Source organism: Empidonax traillii, unplaced genomic scaffold (genome assembly GCF_003031625.1).
Source record: "Empidonax traillii isolate 1590-97213 ecotype Southwest subspecies unplaced genomic scaffold, ASM303162v1 scaffold413:size1348891, whole genome shotgun sequence".
Taxonomy (NCBI): domain Eukaryota; kingdom Metazoa; phylum Chordata; class Aves; order Passeriformes; family Tyrannidae; genus Empidonax; species Empidonax traillii.
Genome location: NW_020955606.1, coordinates 1,137,030 through 1,149,429, shown reverse-complemented (window position 1 = coordinate 1,149,429; position 12,400 = coordinate 1,137,030). Strand labels below are relative to the sequence as shown.

Sequence of the window (12,400 nt, the reverse complement as noted above, 5' to 3'; positions counted from 1 at the left end):
GTGTCTTTCCCCCAGTCCTCCCATTTTCAGTCCTTCCTGAGACAGAAAAGCTTGTGCACTGCACAGTGTCCAGTGACACCAATCAACCTGCAACATTGCAGCGAGGAGTGGTTAGCAGGCAGATAGGGAAGACAGCATCAGCTGCTGGAGGAAAGGGCAGTCACTTCACTGTGTCTTTCCCTGAGCAACACATGCCAGTGGGATATGACCCTGCAAGTTCGTATATATGACTTGTATTTCAATTATCACTTTTGGTTTTGTTTCCTCCAGGGACAGTCAGCCAGCCAGCAAAGCCAGTCTTCAATAAGGAGTGCAAGCTCGAAATTTGGTCAAAGAATCTCACAGTACATGTGAAGTGGAACCAACCTGAAGGTCCGAAGACGTGGAGTCAAACCAACACCATGGCTCTGGGAGAAAACTGTACGGATTTCATCAACACCTGCTTGAGTGCAGCCCGTGTGGGAATCTGTGAGTTTGGGGTCAACATCACAGGAATAAACTCAACAGGCGCTGGAAAAGGCACACGGGAGACAGTTCCCAGTAAGTGGCAGTGGGTCTGTTTTCATGGGCGTGGTGAGTGGGCAGAGAAGGAGGCTACGACCAATGCTCCCCTGGTTCCCTCGTGCACCATTTCCCCTGAAAGCATCCTGGGAACTGGAAGGGCTAGGCCAGCCCAGCCCAGCCCTTTTGGCAGATGCATCTCACCGTGGAGCTGCTGGGCCATTGGTTCCTTGAGACAGGACCTGCCACATCCTCCAGCTGCAGCAGAGTCAGCTGAGTGCTGAAGTGGCTGGAGCTGCGGTGGCAGGACAGCTGGGGCTGTGAGGTCCAGGTTCCTGCCCCAAAGCAGGGCATGGTGCAAGGTGTTCTCTGCCTCTGGACACTCTCTCACTCGTGCTTCTGTTTTTCAGGGTGTTGCCCCCCAGTCACAGAGGAGAAGATCTGGACAGGTGTGTCCTCACAGCCCCAGGGCTGCAAGAGTTGGGGGCAGGAGGAATCTTCAGGGAAAAAGAAGGAGGAGCAGTAAGGGGGAAAACATCCTGATGTTTTCCCATGAGTGGGTGGGAGCCACTGCCAAACCTGGGTAGGCACCAGTGGATCAGAGGTTGTGACCCTGGGAAGGGGCTCTGATGCTCTGACCACTCCCCCTGCCTGAGTTCAGATGAGATTTGTGGACTGTTCCCTGCAGGATTTTGTCAGCACCCCGGGGCTGTGGGTGATTCAGGGTTTGGGAAGCCCAGGTTTGGAAAACCCCCGCGAGGTTTGGTGACGGCAGCGTGTGTGTCCCTGCACGGTGGGACGGTGGCTCACGAGTGCCTCTGTGGTGTTGTGTGTGTAGGACTCAACCTCCTGTGCATCTTCTTTGGCTTTGCGGTGGGGACGCTCATCTACACACCCATCCTTGGCTTCCTGCTGTGCCAGTGCAGAAGGAACAGAACAGGTAAGGCTGTTGGCCTCCAAGCCCTCCACGGGCTTTTAAGCCCTTTCCAACCTCTCCTGCCCCTCGGTCATCTTCTAAGCCAGACAGCTCAGACAGCCTCATCCTCTACTACAACAAAAGCAAAATCAGTGCAAATGTTTGCTTTGTTTTTTCCATATTTTCTTCACTTAAAATAATTATCCTTGTCATTATTTTAACTGCTATTTAAACTATGTTTTGTTTTCCAGGAAAGCTGACGAGCAGGGAAGTGGCAGAGGTGGATCAGCCTAGCACGGTAAGCCACGGGGACTTTGCACATATCACTTCTTCCTCCCTGTCAATAAAAGCACTGGCTGTTGAATACCCACTTAAAGGATTTCAGAGTAAAATCAGCTTTGCTTTCTGAAAACACGGTTCTAAACACTTAATAATTCCCATTAAATAGGGGCTTATGAGCATCTGAGTAGGTGGCACTTCAGAGCAAGCTGGATAATGCTTGGGAGTGCAAATAGTTGTGCCAGTGGAAAAACGTTATCAGGGGAGACACAGGGGAAAGCCACAGCTCTACTCATTGCTCTCTCCCTGCAGGAAGCCCCAGTGACAGGGACTGAGGACCTGACCTATGCCAACCTGAATTTTGAAAAGAAGGAGACCAACCGTGCCTCCTCCAACATCATTTACACCGAGATCAAGCCACCGCAGCAGAAGCAGAGTGGTGGGGATGCCGGTGCAGCCAGCACAGCGGTGGATGTCACCCCCAGCAGAAAGGGCAAATGAGGGAGAAGGGAGGGGGAGCAGCTTGTACATCTGTTGGGGTTGTTCTCCCCAAAAATTAGGTGTTAGCTCATACAGAAGTGCAATCTTGGTGACCAAAGCCACCTATCTACCCCCAAGTGGCTCCACCACTGTGCTGTGTGTTCCCCTGGAAGAATCCATGTCATCATGACAGGACTCTTGAGCTGGTTTTCCCCTTACCTTCTGTAGCTCCAAGCACGGCCAAGTCTCAGCAACTCTTTTCACTGTCTCCAGTCATTGACAGGCTCCTCTAACAACTTGCTCCATGTTTCAGGAAGGTCCCTGTGCACTGTGTGGCCACCATGGTCCGGGAAGAACTTGGTGTCCCCTTGGTGCTGGACATGCTGGGTGGGGTGGCCATGTCCTGGAGCAGTTTTCTGGATTTTTCTCTGGAGCAGGTACCTGCTGTGACATGGGCTGACCTTGCTCTGGTTCACTCACTTGAAGCACAAGTGACAATGATGGAAAAGCATCACTTGCTTCACAGAGGTGCATTGTGGGTGCTGCTGCTGTGATCCACATGGATCTGCTTTGCACTGGGAGTGGCTGGGTGTCCTCATGCATGTAGAGCTTTCCTGTACTTTGGAAAATTAAAAATTGAAAGTTCTCCTCCAGCCTGCAGAAAGGAAGCAAGATGGAGGATCTCCAGAGAACACCTCACTGTCCATTGTTCCTTGGGGGTTGTTTCCAAGCTATCCCTGGAGGGCCAGGGGATTTGGCTTAGAGCAGACACCATTCATCTCCCACCCTGTCCTCGTGGAAAGGAGACCCCTTGCTTGCTCTCGGGTGGGATGTGCAGGCAGCCATCCTGCACCCTCCTGGTGGGGCGCTGGGGCAGAATTCCAGCAAGGATCAGAGAGGGGTCTGTGGGCCACCTTATGTTTGACAGCTGGCAGAACATGAGCCAGCAGTGTGCCCAGGTGGGCAGGAAGGCCAACAGCATCCTGACTTGTACCAGCAACAGCAGGGCCAGCAGGACCAGGGCAGTGGCTGTGCCTCTGTGCCTGGCGAGGCACCTCAAATCCTGTGTTCAGTTTTGGCTCCTCATGACAAGAAAAGTGCTGGAGTGTGAGAGAGGGGCAACAGAGCTGGGGAAGGGTCTGGAGCACAAGTCTGATGAGGAACAGCTGAAGGAGCTGTGGTTGCTTAACCAGAATATCCGGAGAGTGACCTGTCACGAGCAGCCATGGTCACTGGGCTCTGCATTTGCTTAACTACCTTAAGAAGAAGAGGAAGGAAAAGGAAAAGTGTGGTCCATTGCTTCATCAGGAAGGAGTTATGAACTGATGAAGTGGAGAAAGCTGGGACAGTCATAGTGCTGCATTGGGATCCTTCATGCCCAAGGTTAGTGGGGGATCAGATCTGGGATAGTGTTTTTAACAAGGAGCCAGGCAAGAAGCCGTGAAATAGCCTTGGAGCAGTTACATGAGTGAACAAGAGGTGGGGAAATGCAGCCACGGCTCTTGAGGAACTAGTTGAGGTAACCTCTCAAGTGGAGGCAGGAAGGGTGGGGGCAGCATCTTTGGCCATTGGCTATTTTTAAAAAGGTGAAGCAGCTCCGGCCAAATTTCACTTCTCAAAAAGTTGCTAGCACAAGCAGCTAAGCAAGTGTGTGACGATAAAGCAGTAATACACCCAATGCCTCCAGCAGTGTTTACAGTATCTGCTGAGACCCCCTAGGGAAGGGGGCCAGAAGGGTAAATACTCCTTGAAACCAGCGTGACAGGATCACACTCCCACCCAGCACATGCTCCAATGCCACACTGTCACCCTTGGAGGGCCTCTGGCACAGCAAGAGCAAGTAAAGCTATTTAAAGAGAACAAGATTATACAGCCTTAACCATCCCTTGCCTGAACTCAGCAGTAGCTGAAAGTGCTTGGAAAGCTGTTGGAATTCCAGTTGAGTCAATCAGTGTAAAACAAAAGCTTCTGCTGCTGCCCCACGCCTCTCTTATCTTATTCACTTCTAAAAGGAAAGCCTAGTTCAGGTTAAGGGCTGCCTTTATCGGGGACCTTTCATGTGAAGACAGAGATCTGATCTTCCTCTTCCAGTGAGACTAAGAAAAGGCAATAAAACCCCCAAAACCCATAAGTAAGCAGAGGCTTTTGCCCATTTCCTTACATCACAAGATTGGAACAATAAGTTGTTTGGACAGGTGGTTTATCACGAGTCTCTCTGGGAGCTGTTCTTGCTGATGACAGAGAGAAGGAGTGGGGAGAAGAGTGAGGAAAAGAGTGTGGAAAAGCCGTGCTCTGGCATGAAGGGGCTTCAGTCCCAGCAGTGACAGTCTGGGGTGGTGCAAGTGTGAGTCCTAAAGCAACATCTGAATGGTCAGAAAGTTTTAACAGTTTTCCTTAACATCTGTTCTTGCCCATGTGTATTATCTATTCAAGTCAAGTTTTCAAAGGAACAATTTACGGAGAACTCCAAGATGAAACTCAACATTTCAACAGTTCCAGAAATCACTGAGAGGCTGACTAGAAGGAGAGACCCACTTAGAATGCCACTGATCCCAGCCTTAAAACAAAGGCTTTACTATTGGTCACTTTTATTTCAAGAACAGAACAGCCTTTCATCCCAGCCCCCTCCGTGAGTTGAGTGAGTAACTCAGGTAGCACACAACAAGCAGTCACATCCTGAAGAGCAAGAGCTCCAAACAAAGCAATCCTCACTGAGACACTGGATGTGGGTTTTCCTCCTCTCCCACCCTGGGTGAGAAGCAAGCCCCGCACAAAACGTCAACAGCTCACTCATCCCACACCTGTGCGACACTTCACTCGCAGGTCTTACACAAATAAATAGTATCTCATGGAGAGGGAGCAGATGGAGACCACAGATCATCTAGAAATTAAGTTATTGCTATGCTCTTATATATTGGACACTGCAGGTAACTCACTTGGTAACCACCAAGAGAGGTGACAGTCTCAGACTGACCTTGTGTTACCAGTTTGCATTGGACTGAAAGCTGTGAGAGGGCAAGACAGATCTTGTAGAGCAGGAGTTTTCTAGGTGGGACTAAATCTTTGTCATTTTGCTGTAAACAGGTGAGGGCAGGGACTCCCAAACCACTCGGAAATTCATCATGCCTGCCAGACTTTACCAAGAAGATCACATACATTTCTAAGAGCACATACTGCTAAGTATACTCACTGCTCCTGATTGGTAACAGGAGCTGCCGAGCCACCCTCACAAGGTAAGGGGCTGCGGGTTCAAATTTCAAAGAGAGCAGGAGCCCAGTGAAACCCCGGGGAGCTGAGCCAGAGCTGCTGCATCATCGGGGAAAATCAGGGCAAATCAGAGCTGTACAACACGTGCATTGGGAAATCCGGGTCCTGCCACAGGCACACAAGGACAACCTGACACTTGATTCTGCTTCCCTCTGCTGGTGGGACACGCTGTGATCCAGCGTCCAGGATCAGAGCAGCTAAAACAAAGTGTAACATGAAGTCTGGGACGTGACTTGTCAGGTAGCCCAAGGCTGATTACGAGTGATGAGCTCACAGCAGTGTCAGTGCCCGCAGTGCCCCTCCCCACACGGAGTATTGGCCGGAGAGCATGAGTTTGAGAGGATGAGGAGGACTGCAGGAAGAACCTCAGAGTGATGGAAAAACAGCAGAGTCCTTTGCAGGACATCCAGGGATGTCTTTGTTAGGCATCATGCAGCTGGTTCTCCTTCAGGACAATCTTCTCCCCAGGCTTGAAGGCAGGCATCCCCAGGTAAGGGCAGCTGGCACAGCGGAATGCATCCCCCAGGTAGCACTGGAAAGGGAAAGAAAAGCACTGTCTGTAATCAGGGGCACTTTCAGGTCTCTTCCCCTGTGATTCCTCCAGCTCAAGAGATGACATGTTCCTCTCAGAATCAATCAGCACAGAGACCACTTCTCTTCTGCCCCCTTCTCAACAGGACTGGTTGGCAGAGCTGTGCAGGGCACTGGGCTCACATGGAAGAAGTGAGTCTCCACCCCACTTGGTGTGCCCAGGCTGGGGCAGCCCCTGACCAGCCCTGTGGGCTCCCATATGGAGATCCTCAAGCTGTGCAGGAGCTGCACAGGCAGCGTGTGGAAGCAGTGAGCCAGCTCAGGCAGCAGTCACAGAGATCCTGTACTGCAAACCACAGCATAGGGACAAAAATCACCACTTACATTTCCACAGGCAGATTTGGGCTGTGAGCTCTTCTTCTCCTGTTCCAGTTCTTCAGCCAAGCCACACGTGCTGTGGAAAAAGAGAGAAGTCACCTGTTATCTTTCTGCTTAAAGGTCATGAGTCATCAACACTTGTTCCAGCCCTGCTCACAACGCAACAGCCCTCGCTCTGTCACACAACAGCTGACTCTGGGACTCACACTCCTCACCTTGTTCTTCGACACCACAGTTTGTACAGCAAGTGCTGAAACACTGCTCAAGTTTAAACTGAGTGGGAAATGACACTGCAGCACTTGCTATGTGTGCTATTTCTGCTTGAAATATAAGAAACTAGGGTTTTAGTCAAGCTGCACAAACTTGTAGCCACCTTCAAGGTGGCTTTTGATCATCGTGGTAATTTGTAGCAGTCACTGGTCAGTCCTCGTTGTATTTGGATTTACATTCCAATAATTAAGATAAGAAAGGACTTTAACAAATTAGGCTTTGAAGAGCAGCAAATTGCCTACAATCTTTTTAAAATCCCTCCAACTCTAAAGGTTTAATGCTGCATTTGAAGAGTTCACTGATACGCTAATTCCAGCACTGACCAGTTCTTGCAGGCTTTCTTTTTGCCCATTTCTTTGCAGGATGGAGCTCTGAGGGACGATGGGTCTGGCTTTTTCAAATCCTCTGAATCCAAGAGCTCATCGGAGTCCAAAAGATCCTGAAAACACACCACGGGAGACAACATGCAGGAAATGGATTTGTCAGTAGGGAACGACACTGCTGAGTTAGGTTCAAAGAAACGGTGCTATCTGTACGCTGGCATTAAAGTGCTGCAGCTGTGCCCTCCTATCCCTGTCTCCTCTCCACCCTCACTGGGCTCTCCAGACCCCACAGAGTAGATGAGATAATTTGCCTTAGGGAGCCTTTTCCACCTCTGAAGTTGTAAAGTTTCCCAAGAGGCATGACTGAAACTATTTAAAATAGGAAAGAAGAGAGAAGGAACAACAGCAAAGCCTCACAAACAAAACCAGATACCATCTCTTCATCATTCATATCATTGGCAGAGAGTGTCCACAGCTTGGCAGTGGCTGGGTCCACAGAGGGTTTTCCTGGAGCCAAAACAAAGGAAGAAATAGCGGTTATTCCAGCCTTTGCCCCATCTACTCCAAACAAATAGAGTTCAAGCAACTTTTGAAAGCCCCACTAGCAATCCCTAGCTGGGAATTGTTTCCACACAAGGGATGCCTGTCACTGAGACAACTGGCAATCCAAACATTTGGCAAGCACCACTCCTTACCTGAAGGACCAGAGTTCTTAGCAAAGGAAAGTTTGAGCTGACTTGAGGATCCCACTTCGAAATTGGGCTTCCTGCCTTCTATCTGAATAATGAGAAGGTCATTGCCCTGGTAACCCAGATGCTCTTGGACCGACTGGGCCTCCTCCGGGGTCAGCGCTTCCTTCTGCAGCTGCAATGTAAGATTTTAGGTTAACCTCACAAAGAACCCTGTACTTTAGCACCCAGTCCAGCATTCCAGTGAACAGACAATCGAAATTTTCAATCCTGAAGAAAAACACTACCCTTGCAGTAACCAAAGTTTGTGCCAGGCAGTGTCCATGCACACTTACAGCAAACCAGGGTAGCTAAACACCTCACCCCAGGTAACTGCCCGAGGACAGTGCTGGAAGTGGTCAGTAAATACATACCTCCTTCACTTCCACCAAGCCAGAGAGAGTCAGAGCTGTGAGGAGCTTGGCTGCTGTCTTGATTTTGCCATTGTTTCCTGGAAGACACAAAAACAGAGAGTAGGAGGAGGGAAGAACCACAACAAAGGTCACCAAGAAACTTGGAAGAGCAAGAGCTTTAGAGGGAAGTACTCAAGCCAAACCTCTGCTTTAAAACTGTGCCCTTCCTGGCTTCTAACCTTTTCTGGATAACTATTTCTCAACTGGCTTCTGGGGCAACCTCTCTCAGCATTTGGCACCCGTTTTTAGAACCACTTCAGAAGCTCCTCAGAAACGCAACATCTGCAACTACTTAACACGGCACTCTGAGAAGACCAGTGTCCACTGAGCTTTTCAATGTAGTTTAGGAACAAGCCTATTGAGCATTTTTGATAGAAGCAGTGACTGCAAACATCTCTGACGGGTACCTGCTTAAGCATAGGGTAAAACCCTTGCTATTGGGGTTAGTGTGCCAGGAGAATGAAAATCTCTGAATGTCGGTCGGGGTTCCTGTCCTTTCCATTTCAGCCTAATCCTCTCAAGAACTGCCCTGCTGCCACAGAAGCAAGATTCTCTCACCTGACTCCGTAACCACCGGTTCTTTCAGGAGGACACGGCCCCCAGGCTTAAGTATCCGAGCCACTTCTGCCAGCAGCTCCACGCTGTGCTGTGCTGCACTGCCTGGGACCATGCCAGAGAGGATCACATCAAAGCTGGACTCCCTGTGAGCCGCTGGGAAGGAACAGGAAGATGGTACAATTTTACACACGTGCACACATGACCTCTCTGGCTGTACTGCCCAGGGTAAGGGTCAGCAGCAGGTGCTGTCACTGTTCCGAGTGCTGACTCCCAAAGCGGGAGGGAAGGTGTCAGCTCACACGTCGGCAGCACCCTCTCCCCTTAAACAAAGCAGTGAAAAATTAAACTCATCTTACACTGAGACAGCTGGTTAAAGTTTTCCACAGAGACACGACTGTCAGCTCCCACCAGCGCCTGAATTTTATCCACCAAATCCTTCAGGGCTTCAACGGGCGAGGATTTGTCCCAGACGATGGCCACACGCTGGCCCGGAGTGACCCCGTACTCCCCCATTTCGGCGGCAGCAGCAAAACTGGCAGTGGCTGAGGAAGGAATAGGTCAGGGGACAGAGAGAGAGAGAGGAAGGGTAAGTGCCAAGCACAGCAGGAACCTCTGTGGACTGTGACTTCATCACAGAGTGTAAACTTGTTTTAACAAATGGGGATAATTTTCTCGAGATGGGCAGCACAAAGTTCCCACAAGCTGAGCTTTAACAGGACACGAAGGAAGAGCTACACTTAATGGCACAATTCAGTTTCTCTCCAGTTCAGGGATTAGTTTTGCTGGGAGACTGCAAGCCATGCTTAAAAAAACCCAACAAAACAACAAAAGCTTACCTGCTTTCCTTAGAGATCTGAACAAGCCAAACACAGGATTTCTGGATTTCTAGACTAGTGACAGCTACTTGACATTAAACTCTGCCTTGTCTCTCCTGCTCTGAGCAGAGTTTGCTTTCACAGTGCATGTGAAGGAAAAAAAATTAACTTTTAGCATTCCCAGCATTCCGATTTGAGGCTCTACCCACTGCTGTGATTGGTGGTACTGGGTGAGCAAATCACAGGGAGGCAGGAGGGGAACAGAACGTGCAGTGAAGTGACAGTTTCGAGAAATCAGTCTCCACTAATATTTTATACAAGGCTGTATTCCTGATGGAGCAATAGTATCCCATCATCACCTGTTCTCACAGCAGCACCAGCTACTGAGCCCAGTGACATCCCCTCTTTCCTCTATCCAACACAAACCTATTTTCTTCCTAATTTAACGTGACCACAGAGAACAGAGAGCACTGGTGACCAGCATAGTTGCCTGGTGTATCTTCCAAGCCACACACTTATTTCGGGAGAGCCAGCTGTAAGCAAGGTCTTTACCAGGAATCACTACGTGACACATCCTGGGTAATGCCTTATTGCCACCACGTTGTTGATGAAAGCACAGCTCAGGGATATGCATAAAAAGGTCACCTTTCCCGAGAAGGCTGAAAATCCCCAAAGATACGTAAGCTGTTAGGTTAAGATAAACCCGAAGTTTATCTGTTAGGCTAAGATAAAACCCTTCCTCTCTGAACGGCAGGTTGTGACCTTTCAAGATCAGTCAGAGCCCAAATTGCATCAACAGCACCCCCAGCTTCAGCCAAGAGCTCCCCGAGATGCAGGAGGAGGCCACAAGGGCTGGATCCATGTGCGGGGGGTGAGGAGGGGCCCTTATCTCAATGTCACACGCATTTCACAGTTCCTGAGGAACAAGGCAGGGGAAGGGGTTAAACAACACGGGGGGCTCAACAACTGAAAGGGCTGCTGTGTTGGAAGGGGACGAGCGCCAAGATCCCTTCCAACCCAAACCATCCTAGGGTTCTACAGCACATCAGGACCTAAATTCGAGCCTCCCGACGAGCCACGGCCAGCTTCCAGCGGCCGGGAATGTTCGAGCTTCCAGAGGGCGGGAATGATCGAGCTTCCAGCGGCCAGGAAGGATCGAGCTTCCAGCGGCCGGGAAGGATCGAGCTTCCAGAGGCCAGGAAGGATCCAGCTTCCAGCGGCCGGGAAGGATCGAGCTTCCAGAGGCCAGGAAGGATCCAGCTTCCAGCGGCCGGGAAGGATCGAGCTTCCAGCGGCCGGGAACGCTCCGGCTCCCAAAGGCCGGAACGCGGCCCAAGGCTGCGGGCCTTGCAGCCTGTGAGCATTTTAAACACACGTAGAACGGGGCAGAATGAACCTCTCGATCACCGAGCGGGGACGGATCAGAGGGAGCAGGAACAGGAAGGGAATTTCGTGAAGGAATTTTATATATATATATATATATACACACACACACACACACACATGCATACACACCCCCATACCCCTCAGGAGCCTCTCCGGGTGCCAAGAGTCCCCTCTCCCCGCTCCCCTCACCCCGCTCCCCTCACGCTCACCCGGCCCCGCTCGGCCCCCTCAGCGCCGCTCGCCCGTCCCGGCCTGACGCCGTCAGCGCGACGTCACCGCGCCCCGCGCGCTCCCAAGATGGCGGCGGCGGGCGCGGCGCGGCGCGCGGGCTGGCGGCTGTGGCGGGGCCGCGCGGGTGAGGGGCGGGGGGGGCGCGCCCGGGCCGGGAGCGGGACGGGAGGGGGGGGGGGGGGGGGGGGTGCGCGCTCCCGTGCTCGCCCCCGTGCTCGTGCCCGTGCCGCGGGGCGGGGCGGGGCGGGGCAAGGTGAGGTGAAGGGCGCGAGGGCTGCGAGGGAAGCGGAGCCGGCGGCGGGGGCTGAAGGGGGTGGGTTTGAGGTAGAGGGGGGGGGTGGTTGGTGGTGTTTCTCTTTAGGAGTGTGGGCCGCCGAACGAGTTTATTAAAAAAAAAACCAAAAAAAAACCCCTCCACAGCAGTGAAATTAAAAGCTCCCCCCGAGCTCCCTTTGAGTCACATGAGAACCCCTCATGATGTCAGCAGTGGTGTATTATAGGGCTGCTGATGCTCCTGAGGGTGACTTCCCTGTCCCTTCCTTCAGACACCTCAAACCATGGACCCAGAAGGGGAGAGGGCACTTTTGGGTGCCCGCTTTCCAATCTGAGATTTGGAAACTCTTTGCAATGCTTGCCGTTCTCACTGTTCTTCCCCCACACGCGCACAAGACGTTTTTGCTTTATTTTCTTCAAGTAAACGTGAGCTCAGCTGAGAGCGGCGCTTCTCGGAAGCGTAAAAAAAACACACCCCGAATTGTGGTTCTTTTCAGCCGCGTTCACCATAACTCTCTTCTCCGCCTTTAATTTTCTGTGTTGGAAGGAGACACTGACTCTCCTGGTTTCCCTTTCAGTGGTCAGGTGCCAGCACTACCCTCCACTCCGAGCTCTCCAGGCCTCGGCCGCGCTGAGGAGAGTCTCCGATGAGCACAAGAAGGAGCCTTTCACATCTTCCTCTCAGCAGCAGTTCGATCCACATCCAGCTGGTCACCAACCCGAACAGGAACCTCAGGGCCCTCACCCCAGGTAACTCAGCAGCTCTTCCCAGCACAGCCCTGCCAGCAGTGGGATCGCAGGGCTTTGCTTTCCTGAAAATTGCGTCCGAAATATGAAGACAACTCTGGAGATCCGGGGTTAAGGAGCCTCACACTGCGGCAACTGGAGAGCTGGTTTGCTGTGACAGTTTAAATTCCACTGTCCACAATGGGGCTTGCTTCCAAGAGGGAACCTCTCTCGTCTGCAAAGCGCAAGTCTTTGCTTTTGGATTTTTGTGTAGATCTAAACAAAATATGGGCAACGTGTTGTCCATATGCCTATAACTATAAAG

The 12,400-nt window shown here is 51.4% G+C and overlaps 2 protein-coding genes and 1 long non-coding RNA gene across 4 annotated transcripts in view; 2 read left to right on the top strand and 1 right to left on the bottom strand.

The window, feature by feature from the left end:
• The first annotated feature begins 934 nt into the window (after positions 1 to 934).
• Positions 935 to 2,269, top strand: LOC114062513. Its single transcript, XR_003572400.1, has 4 exons — positions 935 to 950; positions 1,340 to 1,441; positions 1,669 to 1,715; positions 2,009 to 2,269. It is a non-coding gene; the product is annotated as an uncharacterized LOC114062513 (long non-coding RNA).
• Positions 2,270 to 4,719: 2,450 nt separating this feature from the next.
• Positions 4,720 to 11,152, bottom strand: CIAPIN1 (cytokine induced apoptosis inhibitor 1). Of its 2 annotated transcripts, none has more exons than XM_027893996.1 (9): positions 11,055 to 11,152; positions 9,001 to 9,186; positions 8,645 to 8,797; positions 8,048 to 8,124; positions 7,641 to 7,809; positions 7,379 to 7,452; positions 6,946 to 7,061; positions 6,359 to 6,428; positions 4,720 to 5,975 (listed from the first exon to the last, which is right to left on the bottom strand). In XM_027893996.1, exons 2-9 carry the CDS (start codon positions 9,155 to 9,157, stop codon positions 5,865 to 5,867), a joined length of 927 nt encoding a protein of 308 aa, XP_027749797.1. In that variant the 5' UTR covers positions 9,158 to 9,186; positions 11,055 to 11,152; the 3' UTR covers positions 4,720 to 5,864. The 2 variants fall into 2 exon arrangements, with proteins under 2 accessions (XP_027749797.1, XP_027749798.1); XM_027893997.1 differs by lacking the exon at positions 11,055 to 11,152 and adding an exon at positions 9,481 to 9,583.
• Positions 11,140 to 12,400, top strand: part of COQ9 (coenzyme Q9) — an 8,250-nt gene continuing 6,989 nt past the window's right edge. The window contains exons 1-2 of the mRNA XM_027893994.1: positions 11,140 to 11,200; positions 11,928 to 12,099. Of these exons, the coding sequence (XP_027749795.1) occupies positions 11,143 to 11,200; positions 11,928 to 12,099 (230 nt within the window). The 5' untranslated portion in view covers positions 11,140 to 11,142. The remainder of the gene's footprint in view (positions 11,201 to 11,927; positions 12,100 to 12,400) is intronic.